Below are 18,522 nucleotides of genomic sequence, written 5' to 3'. Positions count from 1 at the left end.
CGCCATTGTAATCTTTATGATCAGAGAAAGAAAGGAAAAAGCATTCCACTTTCGATTCCACTTTCAGGGTTTCTCATTCCTCAGTGTGCCTGAAGGGCCGTCATGGGCAGAAGTAGAGCCCTGTGTAGAGAGAAAGAGGCAGAAAGGATCCAGGGAAGGGACAAAAAAAAAAAAAAAAAAATCACGTTTGGAAAAAGAAAAAAATACCAAGGCCTCTTTAAAAAACACTTAGAGGGTTTTTCCGAAGCCAATTATCTGGCTTAATGCTGGTGGTTTATTTGCTGACCTTCTGTGTTATTTGCACATTTAAAGTGAGGCCAGCCCTTCCTGTTTTCATTTAGTTGACCCCTGCAGCTGCTAGTTAGCTAAGAAAGATGACAACCCTTCATTTCTTGGGGAAAAGCAGCTGAGAGGTAGGTTTCTAATTCTCGAGGCAGTTTGGGGGTGCACAGAGCTCAGGGCCCACTTAATTCAGGTCTTGGAGTGAGGGTTGGAATCACATCACCCTGGGGGAGGGTGGTGGGGTTTCCCCCACATAGTAATGCATGCCCTCTTCCGGGCAGGTAGGTGGGTTCTTGTGATTTTATACTAATTATACTCACCAATGAAAATTCTGTGATTCCATAAATAAAGGAGACAAAGACTTTGAGGCCTCAGACAACTGCCTAGACACCCCAGGCTAACGGAGCAGAGCAACCCTGGTGGTGGGTGGCACCTGCCTGTCGTGGGCCTCCTCTGCAGGGTTTTCCATCTGAGTTACTTCTGTTTCATTTTCAGAGCAAGATGATCAGTTAGAGGGAAAAGCCTGAAGGACTCTCCATAAGGAATGGGAGTCCGTAGGAAGGCATGTTGCTCTGAGGCCCTCACTGCCTCTTGCCAGCACACTCTGCAAGGCCCCACAGCCCTCCCTAGGGGCGCCAAGAGAATGCCTTTGCATGCGAGGTGAGCCGAGGAAGGAGGAGGTTATAGTCCAAAGGAGGGCAAAGCCCATCCCTGGGAAGATGGTTGGATGGGCTTGTGGTATAGGCAGAGGACCTATGGCGTGTCTGTACGAGCCAGTACCAGGGAAGGCTGACCCTGGACACTGAGCAGGGGGACAGTTTTGCAGAAGACAAAAGGAAGCACTGAGGTTTAGGCCCAATCAGTATATTTGGGAAGATTCCTTGCAGAGTTAGAGTCTGGAGCCAGAAAGGAGATTTCTGTGTTGTAACAAAGCTCAGTATGTCTACACCCAAGCTCGTTGCAGAGCTGTCCTTCTCCTGGTACCATGATGTTGAGTGGCATGTGTCCATACACTCACGCAAGCTGAACACAAGGGCATCCTCCGTAACTCTTTTTTTTTTTTTTTTAAGATTTTATTTATTTGAGAGAGAGAAAGAGGGGAGGGTCAGAGGGAGAAGCAGACTCCCAGCTGAGTAGGGAGCCCGATGCGGGACTCGATCCCAGGACTCCAGGATCATGACCTGAGCTGAAGGCAGTCGCTTAACCAACTTCGCCACCCAGGCGCCCCTGTAACTCTTGATGGAAGAGAGATCATCCCCATATCCAGTCCCCAAGTCCTACCACCTCTTCCTCCTAAGTCACCCTTCCGTCCCTCCCTTTTGCTCTATCACCACTGCTGTGTCCTGGCAAAGGCCTTCACAATCTTTCCTCTGAAGCCCTATGGCAGCCTCCTCCTATCCTGCTTGTCCCCAGGCCTGCCCCCCAATCAGTCTGCTTCCATTCTACAGCTAGAGGGATCTTTCTAGAACACAGCTTCCTCCAGCCTCCTCCCTGGCCTCTCTGCCTCCCATCTCACCCCTATCAGTGCAAGAAACCAGAGGGACTCTTCTCGAACACAGCCTCTAGCATCACCTTACCCTCCTCGCAATTCTTCCCAGCTCCCAGGATGAAGTCAGCACAACCTGTGAGTCCCCCTGAGATCCATTCTCTGCTTCGGCCTCTTCTCTCCCTAGTCCTCCCCACAAGCCCAACTTCCCCACCTTTGGGAATCACATGCAATCTACTGGACACCCCCTGTCCTCTCTACCCTGCTGGACCAGCCATGCTTCCTGCCTGCTCTCTGGCCGATGTCCTTCTGTCTTATGGCTGAGGCTGGGGCACCTCCTCTGGGAAGCCTTCCGACCCTTTGTCCAAATCAGATGTCCTTCATTTGTGTCTCCAAAGCCTCTTCTGTGCGTGTTGCACTAGATGGTCATTGCTTACCTGTTTCCTCAAGGGTCTTTCATCTCCGTCTCCCTTAGGCCCAGCACATTGCCTGGCATAAAGTAAGCACCCGATAAATTTCAAGTTGAGCGTATGGTAAGTTCCCTGTTAAACCTCAACCACCACAAATTCTGCCACCGCCCAGGGGGTGTTCTCCATGTGGCCTCCTTCAGCTTTCAGAATCAGGAGACTTCCTGTAGATTTTTAGTGCGAAAAGGTAGATTCTTGCCTCTTGGTCTGTCAAATAAGTGTTCAACCTTAGAAGCTTCAGTTCATAGTGGTGATTTTTTTTTTTTTTAAGCAGTAACATTTCAGTGATTACAGTCTGTGCCAGAAGGCTAAGCCTCCTCTATCCTAAGGAGTTCCTCCACTAATTGCAGTGTTGATCTGAGGGAAGCTTTCAAAAATGAAAAGGAAACCACTAAATGTTGCTGCTACTTTTCCTTCGCAGCTCAGATAAAACAAACACAGCGTGGGAGGGGGGATGTCCTCTTGGGGGTGTTGGTGCCTTTCAGCATGCTGCACCCTCCTCTGCCTCCGCCCATGGCTCGGTGTGGTTTTGTTCCCTTCTGCCCAGAGCTACCAGGACATGTAATAAGAACTGTTTTTCCAGACTTCTTCATTAAAACAGGTTCTTGGAATCAGTGCCAGAGCACAGCATCTGCATGCCTAGATGTCAGACTTCATGACTCATCCCCAGTAAGCTACACCAGTACGGTTTCCCTCCACGGTGAGCCTGGCTGGGAGAACTGCAGGTTTAGGAACAGTGCTGGCACACTTGTGTGAGAAACAGCCCCCCCCCCCCCCCACCGCACCCCTGTCCCGTATCCTCTTCAGTTAACAGGTGATTTTTGAGGGTGACATCAGAACCTAAAGCAGTTGGGAACACCATTAAATAGTATTTTATGGACTTCAGGGAAAGCAGTTTTGCTTCTGGTTCTACCACTTGTTACTAGCTTTGGGGTGGAGCGTGATTATTTGAGCTCCTGAGCCTCTGTTGCGTCACCTACAAGATGGGAGCAATAATCTTACCAGCTCCAGTGGTATGCAGATTAAGTAACGTAACATCTTGGTCCCAGTCTCTGGAATACATGCATTTGGTAGCCAAGAAACGATGAGCTACTTCTGTCTACCCCACCCCCAGATTCAAACTTTCCCCCAAGAATAAAAACATAATGACTGACTTATTTCACTGTGAAGGATTTAAATGAAAAGCCTTAAGGTAGTCAACCTTAAAAACAAACAAACAAACACGGAAGCACTTATTTGTAAAACCATGAAGATCGCACTGGTTTTTTATTCCCCACACCCCCAACAGTCTTTAAACTCTGCTTAGCGGAGTCAGCAAGGCAGAGGAAATCTGTTTCCCAGGAGTGTGTTTTGCTCCTGGAAAGGACATAGGTACTAAATATCTGTCCCTAAAATCTGAAAGTCAAGAGAATTTTCTGGAAGCAGTTTATCCAAAAGGTTTCCCCATCCCTCCCCCTGGGAGAGGTCCTATATTTTAGTTATGCTGAATGATTGAATCTATTCCCCCCTGAATGCTTTCCTGAACACAAAGATATATCATCTCCTGGCCACTCAGGCCCCCACCCCCAGAGTCATCTGTCCCCCACGCTCCCCAGGTGTGGCCACATCTGGCTCCCCGCCGCACAGCACCCTGGTTCCCATGCCGCCACCTCTCCTGGGCCGCTGTGGGACAATCCTACTCTGCCCTCCGCTGCGTGTGTCTGTTCCACAGTCGACCTTACCCTCTTTCAGAGGCAATTGCAATAGAAACAGAAAGAAACAAAACAAAATAAAAACCCTCTTTAACGTTGTTTAACCTGGTCTCTGCCCCCCTCCATCCACCCTCCCCAACTTGATTGATCTCAGACCCTTTTATTTATTCCCTTCCTGAGGAACTGAGGTTCCTAGACCCCATTTTGGAGAATGCTGCTAATTTGTGGGCAGGCTGCCACCCATTCGCTTGTGAAGGTGGATTTGAGTGCAAACGTTGGTCGGTAAGGGCATCCACAGTAACACGTCGTCGTGTGCTAGAGTTCTGTTACTGACTGGACCATCTCCAGCATACATGCTAAGCGAAGAAAACAAACCACAGCATGCCACCAACTGCGATTCGCCCGCATCCGCTTTCACTGGACCAATATCCAAAACCTGACAGGCATGCCTGCCTCTGGAGAGGGGTGCTGGGTGCCAGGGTGGGCTGGGAGCAGGTTCCTCACTGTGCACTGCTTGGGAACTTTAGAACTTTCTACTATTTTGAACACAGCTCTAATCGGCTCGAAATTCCACCAAACTTCACACAGAGAGTGGTCTGAAGTCCTCAGCTCTGCTCCTGGCTCTGTGATTGACTTCTGCCCGCCTGCCCAGCTTCTCTCAGTCCCTGACGGGCGTGCCGTGCTTCTCTGCTGGCTCCCTGCCCGTGACAGGTGCAGAGCAGCGGGGACTTGGCTTATTCGTGCCACGTCTCAGATTTGCCCCGCTCCACTTGGAAGCCCAGCTCACATAGGACGTGCTGGCCCTAACACGGGACTGCCTACCCTGTACCCCTGCCTCTAAGAGGAGACCATTACACTGGGGGACCCAGAGTCCCCAAGAGATGGTGACACCTCATACCAAAAGGCCAAGAGCTCCAGGGTTGAACACATGCGACTCAAATCCTTATCAGCCTTGTGCCCTGGGGAAAGTATCCTTGTAACTTCCTTTCCCTTTTCTGTATGATGAAGGATGAGAAGTCCTAGTTCACAGGGCTCAGGCATGTTGCTCATCTGTCTAGAACACCTGGTACAGTGCCCGGCATCTTGTAGGTGTCCGTTGTCTGTTTGATTTCTTCCCTTCCTTCCTCTCCTTCCTGTTTTGACTAGCAACCTGTCATTCATTCCTTTGGGTCTTAAAGCCCTGGGGTTTCAGAAGAAAGAACATAAGGCCAGAAATAAGACTTTCAATCCTGGCTCCGCCGATACCTAACCCTGGGAAGACAATAGGCTCCTCGGTGTCCTTGGATCTCCTGCCCTAGCACAAGAACCATATTTGTCTCCATACAAAAGACTTTTGGTCATCCAGACACCACGGATGCAAAGGGTTAGCCTACAGCGTGAGTGCAGATGCTCTCCCGCCCGTCAGCTGGCTTATTAAGACTATTTGGAAGACGAGTAAGGTAATGTGTTCCATATGCTAAGGAGAGGATGATTTAGCACCACGCAAGGTAGAGTGGGGACGCCCCGGCTCATTAACAAGGTGACCTTGGACAAGACGTTCACTACTCTCCGCCTGTGACCTCATCTAAAATATGAGAGCAATAAAATCTTACCTCACAAGGGCAGGCTGTGAGGATCCTATGAGGCAATCCGTGTGGAAGGTCTTGGTAAACTGTGAAATGCTCTGCACATGTTGGCCAGATTAGCAGTTCATGCGCCTGCTTGTTTATTGTTTCAGCGGCGAGTGCAGGACGTCATCAGTCCCATCGTGTTTGAAGCCGCCTACAGCCTGGGCGAGCACGTGACTGGAGAGGAGGAGAGAGAACTGCCCCCTCTAACACCAGTGCTCCGGTGGAAAAAGGGACAGAAGATTGCCCAGAAGAATCAGGTCAGATCCTTGAAGCTCATGGCCGGGACCCAGGGTGGCAGGTGCCTGCAGCGGAAGTTGTGGCCCTGGCTGCCTGGGCACACCCTCTCTCTGCACCTCCCTTTCCTGATCTGCAAAATGATAAAATATATGGTTTGGGGGGTTGCATCTAAGAACTATGTGATTTAAACACAGTGAGGCTATTCCCAAGCAGCTATAAACTTATAACCCCTTGGAGGTCATGAACTGGTTACTTGGCGCCTCAACTTGACTCCTGTTCCTAGACCATTTCCAGAACTTAGGTCACATAGTAGGTGCTCACTAAATGTTTTCTTGGTGAGGGCATGAGAATGTCATCTTGTAGAAGTGGTGGTTGAGTTAGAAATTCCCAATCCGGGCGCCTGGGTGGCTCAGTTGGTTAAGCGACTGCCTTCGGCTCAGGTCACGATCCTGGAGTCCCTGGATCGAGTCCCGCATCGGGCTCCCTGCTCAGCAGGGAGTCTGCTTCTCCCTCTGACCCTTCCCCCTCTCATGCTCTCTCTCTATCTCATTCTCTATCTCAAATAAATAAATAAAAAATCTTTAAAAAAAAAAAAAAGAAAAGAAATTCCCAATCCAAGCATCCCTAGAGCCCAAAACGGGGCAAGTGCTGGTGGGCCACCCATCCTGCCTGATGCTCATCAGATTCTCGGATGTGCTGCTGTGTAGACAAGCTGTAGAGCCATGTCAGGTGCAGGCCCTCTAAGTAGGAGTGAGCCCGTGAGCTGACTCGGCCGCAGTGCTGCCCGTCTGCCCTGAGCCGTCCATGACACATGCAGCACTACTATTCCAGAAATAGGCAAAGACTCTGTGGTCCCAAGTCGGTTTTCAGTCTTTCCTCAACACCCAAGATCACCACAGATCCAGAACCCTGGTGGGGGGATGGTCAGGCAAAACTGCTTTTTGGCTAAACTAGACTTCTGTGCAGGATGGGAGCAAAGCTGGGGAACCACTTGCCGGCCCCACCCTCCTGCTGACTGTGCTGAGCTTAGGGGAAAACTAGCACGTCAAGTGAGCCATGCCTTGCAGATTACACTTGTGAACAAAGCCACAGAGGAGTGTTTGAGGTTTGACATGTGCATCCAGACATTCGATTAAGTGGTGAGATTTTTGCCAAGGCATCCCAATTCTCTACCAAAGTATCTCCCACATGGTCTTGGGTCAGGTTCCCTAGAAGCAGAGCCTAAGGTAGGGATTTGGGAGCACATGGGAGAAACCTAAGGAAGTGAGGAAAGTGGAAGGGACTGAGCAAGGATGTGGCCTCAGCTAGGCTAGCCCTAGCTGAGCTGGGGAACTCAGGAGCATAAATTACACCAAAGAGTTGTCTTCTTGAGGCAAGAGGGCTGGCCTTTTGTGTCGCATGTTAGTTCACCATTGCCTGGCTATCCCATGTAGAAAAGGAGTGTAGGTCTCCTTGAAGGAGAGCCCCTTCAGCTTTGGATAGTCCTCTGGGGAAGGATGCAGATGTGATCCATTAGCTGCCTACACTCACATGAGCTGGGGGATAGGTGGCAGTTGTACAGGGATGTGGGCAGGGCTCCCAGTGCCTGCTACACACATACACACAACCAACTGGCAATACTGACTTTTAGATCCTTCTTTTGATTTTGAACATGAACTTCTTTCATGAAAATACAGGTACCCTGGAAGGGGGCCGGTATGTCCTGCTGGTTATTGACACTTGGAGTAGGCTGGAGTCTCAGTGAATGAGCGTGATCAAAGCCAAAGATGCAGGGACAGATTAATATTAAAATGCCCTTCTTGGTCACTTCTCTTTCAAGATGGCCACATATGTTTATTTCACCCATTTAAATCACCCATTACAGTGATTATAGATGAGTTAATAGGGACAAGGAGGAGAACCCAGTGGGAGAAGGGGCATCAGTCAGCAAGAGAGTCATAATTTTCTGGAGTGAGTGAAGATGTAAGAGTGTTGGTGGGTGAACCTTATATACATAGAGGAGCTGGGTGTCCATCTACCCAGGGATCCAGAAAGGCTGCATGGCCAAACTAGCAGTTACAGAAGGGTGCGAGAGTGACAGGTGGGACTGAAATAGGGAAGGAAGGGGGTGTATTAAGTGAAACTTGGTAAGTGGAAGAGTTGACGTTTCACCCCTGTCCTTGTCCCTATATACTTTAGGCATGGGGAATAGCAAGCAACCAGGCATTTTTCTTCTGTAAAGAATTTAGTAAACTGGTTGAGATAGTGTGAGTTGTCTGGTTCCCCAGAGGAAAGCCTTACCTCTCCTGGCATTTAGAGGCTCCAGTGTAAGTGCTAGCTTCCCCTCCTATCATTCACCCAGACACATCCACAGATTATCTAATCAGTCCTTTTGCCTTATTCTTAAATACAAATGGACAGCCAGTGGTGGCAACTGCGCTATTGAAATGTGGTATATTGAAAAAGAAACAAAATAAACAACAGAATAACTGACTTAGAAGAAAATAGATTATTTAGGGAATAGAAGAGATTATGTAGATTTGAAAACCACCTTAAAATAAATACAAGGAGATTTAAGAATATATTCTGTCCATTGGGAAATGGTTAGAATTCTATTTCTTTTTGAAGGGAAGAAACAGAAAAAAAGAAAAACGTTCTTAAAAATAACTCTGTCATTGCAGAGACAAAAATTTAATAGGATGAGAAGATGATGGTAAGAAATCCCCCAGTAAGCAGAGCTAAAAGACACATAGAAAAGATAGCTGAAAGATCAAATTATAAGGTCCTATATTCAAGTAATAGGAATACCAGAAAAAGTAAACAGAGGAAATTTAAAAAGTTATAAGAGAGACAATAGAATAAAATTTCCCAGAGGTAAAGGACATTATTTTTTAATGTAATGGTCTCACCAACTTACAAGCAGAATAAACCAAAAATATCCCAGACACATCATTTTGCAGTGTCTCTGCTCCTAAAATTTAAGGAAAATTCTAAATGCTTCCAGGACAGGGAGTACAGGATGGTGATAGTGGGGGATATATGTCAGCTTACAACAGAATTACAGTCATACTAACTAGACCATCAGACTCCTGATTAGCAATATTAGAAGTCAGAATATGGTGAAATAAAGGCTTCAAATTTCTGAGAGCAAGTGATTTGAAACTAGAATTTTATACTTAGCATAACAGTCAAGTATGAGGTCAAAATACAGTCATTTTCCAGACAAGTAAGGACCATATAGTTTACCTCCCTAGGAACACTTCCAAGCAAATAATTCGAGATGCATCCAACAAAACAAAAGGGTAACAGCAAATTCAAAAAAATAATGGACCAATTTAGAACGTAGGATCAATGAACTTCAGGAAGAATAAAGCCAGCAATAGGCAGAATAACAGAAAATAACAAAACTTTAGGATACAGTGTAGAAGAAAAATATTTCTTCTCTAAATAAGAAAAAATAAAGGCAATCAGAAACTCTCAGAAAAATAGAAATATGGTCAATATGTCATGGTTCAAACATAGAACAAAATGTCATGGGATTTTGAGCAAGTAGAGGAGTATATGGAAGAGAAGGACTTTGATACTAGAAATATTCTTCCTTAAGTGAAAGTTGAGTATTCTAGGAGTTGAACTTTGTACCTGTAGAAGACGATATGTAATCATGACACTTGTCTTGGTTCTACTGTGATCAATAATCATGTAGCCAAAGTAACATTAGCATTATTTATTGATTTTCAGTATACTATAAAATGTAAATGTCCTTAAATTTGACTGTATAGAGGTAAAAATAGAATGACCAAAGTTCTCTTAATTTCTTAAATTGGTGGCTCAAAAGATACTGCAAAACTTGATGAAACAAGAAATACTACTTAAAATCACAGAAGTCATCAGTGGAGTACTACTTCTTAAATTGTGGTTGCTGAACCAACCATGTCAACCTCTTTTGGGATCTTGTGATAAATGGAAATTCTTGGGCCCCACCCAGACCCACTAAATCAGAAACTTATGGGCCAGGCCCCAGCAATCTGTCTTTTAACAAGCTGACCAGGTGATTCTTTTCTTTTTTTTTAAGATTATTTATTTATTTATTTGAGAGAGAGAGAGAGAGAGAGAGAGCAAGAGAGAGCACAAGTGGGGAGGAGAGGGAGAAGCAGGCTCCCTGCTAAGCAGGGAGCCCCATGTGGGGCTCGATCCCAGGACACTGGGATCATGACCTGAGCCAAAGGCAGTCACTTAATCAACTGAGCCACCCAGGCACCTCTGACCAGGTGACAGCAGCAGATGTTTCAGAACCACTGCAGGAGAGGAGCTAAGACTAATGATTTGCCTGTCAAAATTAGGAAGGTGGAGGAGAGAGAAATTCTTGTCCATTGTGGCAGGAATTCAGTAAGATAATGTCTAAATCTGATTAATCATCAAAAGAAATATATGTGGACATGGGTAATAGTGGTTGCCCCTGGAGAGAAGGACTGAGTGTAAGGCAGACTGTGGCAGGGGGTCATTATTTTTTTAAACATGTGATTCTTTGATTGAAATTCAAATGAAAGAAAAATATTGTTCTTAGATTGGAAAGATTTTCCAGGAGTCTGGGAAATATTCTGGGAGAGTGATCCTTGCTTTTTCTCCTTTTCCTGATTAGGTGGTGGGGGGTGGCTAATTTAATGATCATCCACCATGTGTCTTCCAGATGTTGATGCAGTTTCAGGGGGAGAAAGATTCTGAGAGTGAGGCCCACTCCAGAAAGCAGAGCTGAATTTCAGCCCATGTGTGTATTTATGACAGTTTCACAAAGAGCATCTAACCTCTTTCCTAGGAGAGAATAACCTCTTTGGAGCAATTCAAGTCATGTTGCCAGATAACATTAGGATTTAAATACTGTAGTGTCTTCAACTAAAAGGCACCGAGCCCATGTTGGTATGCGGGATTTTGCAGCGGGGTGAACTGCCTCTTGGTGATCCTTTGGAGTCGCGGACTGCCCTCCTGGATGGTGGAGTTCAGGCGGAATAGCTGCACAGACAGTGTGTATACCATGGAGGCAGTGACTAGAGCCTGTGCAGTACAGACTCCCAAGGGATCTGCGACTTTCTGCCGTGAGTGGACAGGCAGGAGGCCAAGGCTCCCCTCTGCTGGGTAAAGAACAGTGTTCTGCGTCCAAATCCTACTCACACAGGTGCTAACCTGTGTGAGTGAATAATAATGCAGTTGCCACCAGTGCTGAGAACCTCCTGGAATCCTGGGCACTCTGCAGACCTCTGTAGGACATTCAGCCTGATAAGCATACACTTCACCTTAGACATTTAAGGCAAATTGGGATGTCTGGGTGGCTCAGTCGGTTAAGTGTCTGCCTCCGGCTCAGGTCATGACCCCAGTGTACTGGGATCAAGCCCCGCATCAGGCTCTCTGCTCAGCGGGGAGCCTGCTTCTCCCTCTGCCCCTGCTCGTGCTTTCTCTCTCTCTCTCTCAAATAAACAAATAAAATCTTTAAAAAAAAAATTTAAGGGAAGTAGAGACCTACCTCTCCTCAGGGGATATTCAATACAAAAACAAGCAACAACAACAACAAAAAAGCAACTCATTTTATCCTTTAACCAGAAGAGTATTTAAAAGGATATAATAAATCCAAAAGCAGTTCAGTCAATTGAGTGTCTATTCCATGTAAGACCTTGATAAAAAGAGAAAACATTACTGCTGTCAGTGGGCTCACAGTGCAGGAATAATGTGTACAGAGAAGAAAGTGAGATTCAGATTAGTGTGTGTGTTTCACTCCAGAGACCACTTCCAGCTGAGGAGAAGGTGTTTTGTGGAGAAAGGGAAAATGGGCTGGAGCCAAGGAAGAAGTAGGATTTGGACACTCAAGGCTGGAGGAGTTTGACAGGCTAAAAGAGGAGGAAGGACTGATGGATACTAATGGTCTTCCATGTGGCTGAATGTCTAGTGTCAGGGAAAGGGGAGGGACCATGAAGACTGGGACTGCAATCATGCGGTCTAAGGCCCTTGTTCACTGGCCATGGAGCCAGACTTGATGCTGTTGGGGACAGGAGACCATTAGATAGTTTTGAGTGCGGGGAGATCAGAGACGTGCCTCAGGGAGACTGGTCTGCCTGGGCCTGAGAGGCACTTGGGAGCTCTCACAGCGGCCCCAGGAAGGCCTTGCTCATGAGTTCTTGGAGGTTCAGTGTGGAAGACCCAGAGAGCTGACTCATTATTAGTTCCTAGTGGTCTCAGCTGCTGAAACAGTATGGAACAGAATGAAAGAATCCTGCAAGGCCCCACTTGGCCTGTGTGCTGGGAAAGAAGCAAGGCTGGCATTGGACTTATCACCTGAGGGGCCCTTACCTTTCCCCTTCAGGGGAGCATACCAATGGCTATGACAGAAACCCTGTCTTCAAACCATCTACACAGAATAGAGCTTTGAAAGCTCTAATTGCTCTCCGGCTTCCTCAGGAGGCCCCCAAAGACCTGACTGGGGCTGGACTTCCAGGTCGCCCACTGTGCAGACAGATGGCCCCCCAGAGATGTCCACCCCCTAACTCCTGGAACCTGTGAATACAATAAACTACATGGCAAAGGAGACTTTGCAGGAGTAATTGAGGTTATGGGCTCTAAAATATCGGGAGTCATCTGGATTATCCAGGTGGGCCCAATCTTTCTCCAGCTAGAAGCAGAGAAATGAGGTCAGGGAGATGAAAGAGAAGGAGTCAGAGATTTGAAGCATGAGAAGGACTTGATTGGCCTTTGCCAGTTTTAATGATGGAGGTGCAATTTGACAAGGAACATAGGGAACCTTCAGGGGCCAAGAGAGGCTCCCAGCCAGCGTCAGCAAGGAAACCGGGACCTCAGTCCTACAACCACGGGGAACTGAACTCTGCCAACAATCTAAGTAAGCCTAGGAGCAGATTCTCCCCCAGAGCCTCCAGAGAAGGGCCCAACCCTTGACACATTGATTTTGGTTTTGTGAAACCCAGAGCAGAGAAACCAGCCAAGCCCTAGAGAGCTGTGAGATGATACATTTGTCTTGTTTTAAGCTGCTAAGTTTGTGCTCCTACATTACGGCGGCAGTAGAAAATCAATGTGCTCCACGCCCCAGAGAACCCCAGGGCTTCTTTCTTTCCTCGGCTTCTCTGGGGAAGGAGCATAGTCAGGGTCTCCCAGAGTAAGATCAGGGTCTCAGGCCAGGGCAGAATGTACTCACTCAGTGGCATGGGACAAGTCACTTAGCTCCTGAGAGCCCCGCTCATCACCTGTCACTTGGGGTGCCATCATCTCCTCTGCCTACCTGGGGGTGATTGTGGGACTCTGTGAAATAATATATGAGGAGCATTGAAATGGTGAGGCAGCATTAGATTCTGCTCTTCCCTTCCTGGGAAGGACAAGTCACTTAGGCTCCAGAAGCCTCTGTCTCCTCCCCAGTGAGTGGAGGGGACAAGGCAGCTTCACAGCATCATCGTGAGGAAAGAATGAGGTAAACAATGGGAGCATCTGAGCGGTGCTGGAGGAAACAGTGCTCCACTGAAGCTGATTCCTTTCTGCTGGGGGTGTGTCCAATCTCAGCTGGTCCATGAGTAGGTTCCCTGGGTAGGAGGCAGTGACACTATCTAAGGGCTCTGGCTGGTCCTTCATATGGACCTCTCGTGATCTTCAGCACTGGTCCTTGCCTATCAGGCTCAGAGATGCCCCTGTCCTAGAGGGGATGGTATGGGGATGATCTACACTACCAGAACCTGAGAGCCGGCTCCCCCAGCACAAGCTGGAATGCTGTGTGAATCCCCGCCCCTACGCTTCATCTCTGCTGCCACCACTGTAGTCCAGGACACCATCGTTTCTCACCCAGACCAGGTCATTTCTCTTTATAATGCCTGCCACCCGCCTTCCCCCCAGTTTCCCTCTGCCCTTAGAAGAACATCCAGACTCTTGTTAAGGTCCACAGACCCTGCACAATGGGTCCCTGGCCTCTCCAGCATCACCCAGTGCTAGCTACACGCTGTGGACCAACCACCCTCAAACTCGCCAAACCCTCTCCTGCCTCGGGCCCTTTGCACATGATGGTACCTCTTGTAGAAAGCTCTTGCTGTGTCTTTCTCACAGCCAGTTCTTCATTCTTCAGGTTCCAGCTGACATATCACCTCCTCAGAGAACTGTACTCCAACTATCTATATTCCCTGACTTAACTATTTGATGCCCTCATGAAATGTGTCACAGTTTGTTATTATTTTGTCTAATTGCTTTTCTGTCTCCCTCACCTGAATGGAGGCTCAAGAGGGCAGGGATCTATTTTGTCTCATTTTCTGTTGGTCCCTGGTAGCTGACACAGTGCCTAGCCCTTAGTGGAGGCTCAGGAAATCTATCTCTGTTGACAGCCCTTCTGAAAGAACACAAGGCTAGGGCTTCCTGCAAAGGTTGGACATCATATCAGAATTTCTTTGCTGACAGATTCAGCAAAGCTGTATAATTTTTTTAAATGTGCTTTATGAACTCTCTGGGAATTCCTCCCAGGCAGGAGAGCATGGTGTGGGATTCAGGGTGATTCACCAACAACTGTAGTACGTTTGTGCACGTGTGAATGTCCTTTTTGAAAGATAAGATGGAGGTGAAAGAAAAGACATTGCCTGTGTTGAGAATACTCACTTTGTCCTCTTTCAAGTGAAAAGTGAGCTGTTTTACTCTAATGTGAATTTTGAATTATGTTGAAGCCATACATTTTGGGCCTCCATTGTGCTGGAAATCGTCACCATCTGTCTCCCCCCCCCACCCACCCACCCAGACCCCTCAGTGCCTGCGTGTGTGGAAATATAGCCCAAGCCTACGAGAACTCAATGTTTGTTCAGCCTGGACATGAGGTAATAGTTTCACAGGTGAGGTGCCCAGCTGCCTTAAAATGCCAGCTCGAAGGTTTATTTTCATTATCATATAAATTATGATAACCAGACCTCTGTGGTCAGTGAGGAGGCTGAACTACATGTCTTCCTCACACGTAGTTGAAGCTAGTTGGCTTTCACTAGTGATATGCTCTCTCTCTTCCATCCTCCGGACCCCTCAGCTTTGTACCGTTCCACAGACTCTTTGTATATGATAAATAAATAAATAAATTTTCAAAAGAGAAAAGGAAAAAAAATAATAAAAATAAATAAATGAGGCATAGAAGACAAAAGATTCCAGGGTGAAAATCAAGGGAGAGCATTTCGGGACCTGGGAGGCAGAAGGTCTCCAGGAGCAAGTTTATGGCTGATATTAAAAGGCAGAGGTTGTAGGGGGATGTGAAGTGTGGCCTGTAAAAGGCCAGCCAGGCCCAAGCAGTCCTGGAATCCAGGTGAGCCCAGAGGCCAGGTGCAGTCCCAGGTGGGCCAGCTCAGCTCTCTGCTCAGTTTCTCACGGGAGTTGAGCTGGATCATGGGGAAGAAATGCTGTCTTTAGGCAGAGGGGACTGTGCTATGAACTGCAGGGCCATGGAGTAAACCGAAGGATACCCCTAAACAGAACTTATCACTTCCAGTTTTTCCATAAAGACATGAGGCAAAATCGGTGCTGTGTTTGGTTTAGAGGAAGACCAGCGGGACTGTTGTTCCTCCCATGATTTCAAAATCTAAAAGGATAATTTGTACAGACCCTGATATAGAAGGAATTCCTCCACTTTAATTTTGAGTATTTGTCTTCCATTTATTCCTTTGGACATGATATTTTTTAGAAAGCAACTCTGTGTGTATGACCTGATTTTAAATCCCAGGCAATGAGATATTTCCTTTCTTCATTTGGGCACAGGGCTGAACCCAGAAATCCTGGGACCACCCTGAGCTCACATTAAAGACAGTGTTGGATTCTGAAAAAAAGAGCCTGTTGAAACAGAATTGGAAAGAGAAACCTTTTGCACTCGGGTGATAGCATTTGCACAAACAATTTTTTGACTCTGTACTAGGTGCTGGGGGTTACAGACATGATTTACATGTGGCCGGGGCCTCTGGGAGCTTCTATGGGACTGGGAGGAACAGCAGTTCAGAAATGTACCTCCTGTTGTCCAGGCAGAGACCCTCTGCTAAGTCACATTGCCCGTCAGAAAATGCCTCGCTCATGTTAGCTTAAAAATAGCCTTCTTGTTTGGTGCCCTTGGGGTGGGATTTGAAAAACATATATTCCCACCCAGTCCAGTTGTCCTATTTTCTCAGGCCTCAGCATGGATGTGGTTGCCACAGCAACCCTGTAAACAGTAGCTAATCTGTGTCAATGATTTTTTTTAAAGCAAATATCACCAAGTCCAAGAAATTGACCCTCCTATGAACATGACAGCTAGAATAGGTGAAGAATCCTACTTCCTGTTAGATCAGAATGAAGATTTTTTCCAATGCAGATTTGAGTAGGAGAAATAGGCACCCCAAGGCTTGAGTACCTAGACAACTTCCTCTCTGAAGTCAGTCTTGACCAGGACAGCCATTGAGCTGCCAGCCTCAAGCCACACATTCCCAAGGCTGCCTTGGCCTTGGTGGCCACAGCATTGGGAAGAAAGCACAGCCAGCTCCAGCCTCTGTACTCTGGTTCAGAGAGAACTGTAGCTTGAGCTGGATTCATTGTATTCTTTTTTTTTTTTTTCCTGGCCTGAAGAGAATGAGGAAACCAATAGCCAAATGTTCTAGAACAGGAGTCCACAAACAAAGCCTGCAGGCCAAATCTGGTCTGCTGCTTATTCTTATAAATAAAGTTTATTGAGATGCAGCCATGCATGTTTCTTTACATATTGCATATGGCTGCTTTCACACCACTAGTTGCAACAGAGACCATATGGCCCAAAGCCAAATGTATTTATTAGATGCCCTTTACAGAAATAGTCTGCCGACCCTGTTCTAAAAGAAACAGAGTAAGGATTTGGGGAGAAGGAAGACTATTCTCCATGAAAACCTGGGTGAAGACCAGGGTGAGGCAGGAGCCAACATGGAAATGCAGTCCATGAGGCTGAGGAGGCTGCTGGGTGTCCCCAAGTCTCTGAAGCCTGAGGCAGGAAACAGTTGTCTCCTAAGAGAAATGGTTTACCTCTTGTAACCAGAGAGGAATTAAAAGATGGTGGCTTCTCAGATCTGTTTCTATTTTCCAGAAAGCTTCTTCTGGGTAAAGAAACCACCTCCAACCAGTAGATGGAGGCTGGAGGGAGGTGGGAGAGACCGCTTCCAAGCTGGTGGGGCATTTGTCCGATGCGGACAGCCAAGCTTGCGTTTGCCCAGAACACTAGGGAGATGGGGGGCAAAAGTGGGTGGAGGAATTTCTTAGAGGCCCTGGTTGGCACTCAGGGTTGTTCCTAAGAGGAAAATTGGGAGTCTGGCTCATTGGCTTCATGGGGAACCTGTACTCTTTGTACTTAGTAAAGGAGAACTAGTCTTGACTTGCTCCTGGAAACTCTATGTTGTCAGCTGGCATTCTGAGGCCTCAAGTCTGCCTAACTTCTGCCCCAGAAAGATGCTTTTCAGTTCCTCAGGGAACAGTACAGTCATTTGCCCAGAGAGATAAATCCAGGTCCAAAGCTTGGGAACTCTGAGTTTCAACCTCAGCCTCCCCGGTGCCTGAGGCAAGTCTCTCGACTCCCTCTGTCCTGCTATTTTACCTATAAGACAACGGCTTTCCCAGTCTGGGAGGGTCTTTGCCTGAAGCCTGGGCTTATTTTCATTTTATAACTGTGGAAATTGAGTCCTGGGCTAATTTCTAAGCTGGTGCTTTATCTTCTCGAATAGGTCGTGCTTAATTTTAGCAGGTGAGTGTATGCACTCACATAACATGTGAGCATACGTATATGTGTGTGTGTGTGTATCCCGTGTGTATACATCAACATACATAAATGGTGGACTCAGTGCTTGCCTTTGTTGGGTGGAAATTTAGCAGCACTGGAAGACCTAAGCCGGTTTCAGGGATAGGTTTAAATAGTAGAGTACAAGGGGAAGGCAGACCAAGGACAATGAGCTTTCACAAAGCCACAGGCTCCTCATCAGGAGGCTCTACACTTGCGTGTCGCTGAGGGATGGGTGCTACAGCTTTGGCGTTGATGAGCAGTGTATTAGCATTGGCCCAGATTGGGGCATCCACCATGGGACTCCCCATTTCACTGGTCACCCCATCTCTCAGAGCACCACGTGGTCCTCCAGTGTTGGCCAGGCAACTTCAACATGCCAGGCTCTGGCGACAGGCACAAAGGTGAACAGGACCAATACGGTCCCCACCTTCATGGAGCATAATTTTAGCAGGGGAGATAAACAGGAAACATGTAATGATAAACTCAATTAGTTATGACCGAAATGAGCAGTAGCAGGAGAAAGTGCCCGGAACTATAAGAACTTACAATGGAAGCCTGAGCTCATGAGGGATTCAGAGATGTGGTTTTGATTTGCTCGTGGAAGGATGAGAGGACACACACTGGGTGAACCAGGTGTAGGAACTGGGGACCGGCTTTGGTGGAGGCCCTGCTTTTCCTGCAGGAAAATGGAAGGCTAGTCTGGGGTAGCCAGCACAAGAGAGCCAGAGGACAGAGGTGAGGAGGGCAGGGATCAGGTCTTGTCAGATTGTGTGCCACAGGATGATTTAGGTCACGTCCTTTTCATCACTTCTCACCTGCTTCCCACCCCACACCCAACGATGGGAAACTCAACTGTCCCTCTCGCCTGTGACCCTGGAAAGTCTCGTGCCAGGAGGAGCCTATCAGCAGGGGCAGGGCTGGGTATTGTGGGGCCTGAAGCTTATATAATTTGGGAAGAAAGTTCCTTTGAAGAAAAATGTGAAATTACAAAAGACAAAGTTAGGTG

The 18,522-nt window shown here is 47.3% G+C and overlaps 1 protein-coding gene across 2 annotated transcripts in view; it reads left to right on the top strand.

Moving 5' to 3' along the window:
* The window catches only part of ITGA9 (integrin subunit alpha 9), a 330,110-nt gene that overhangs the window by 163,178 nt on the left and 148,410 nt on the right, over nt 1-18,522 (top strand). For both annotated transcript variants that reach the window (XM_032408998.1, XM_032408999.1), the window contains exon 16: nt 5,644-5,793. In XM_032408998.1, the coding sequence (XP_032264889.1) occupies nt 5,644-5,793 (150 nt within the window). The remainder of the gene's footprint in view (nt 1-5,643; nt 5,794-18,522) is intronic.

The sequence above is a fragment of the Phoca vitulina genome, unplaced genomic scaffold, assembly GCF_004348235.1.
Source record: "Phoca vitulina isolate PV1807 unplaced genomic scaffold, GSC_HSeal_1.0 scaffold10, whole genome shotgun sequence".
Classification (NCBI taxonomy): domain Eukaryota; kingdom Metazoa; phylum Chordata; class Mammalia; order Carnivora; family Phocidae; genus Phoca; species Phoca vitulina.
The sequence above is the reverse complement of the archived record's forward strand: the minus strand, read 5'-3'. Positions and strand labels throughout refer to the sequence as shown.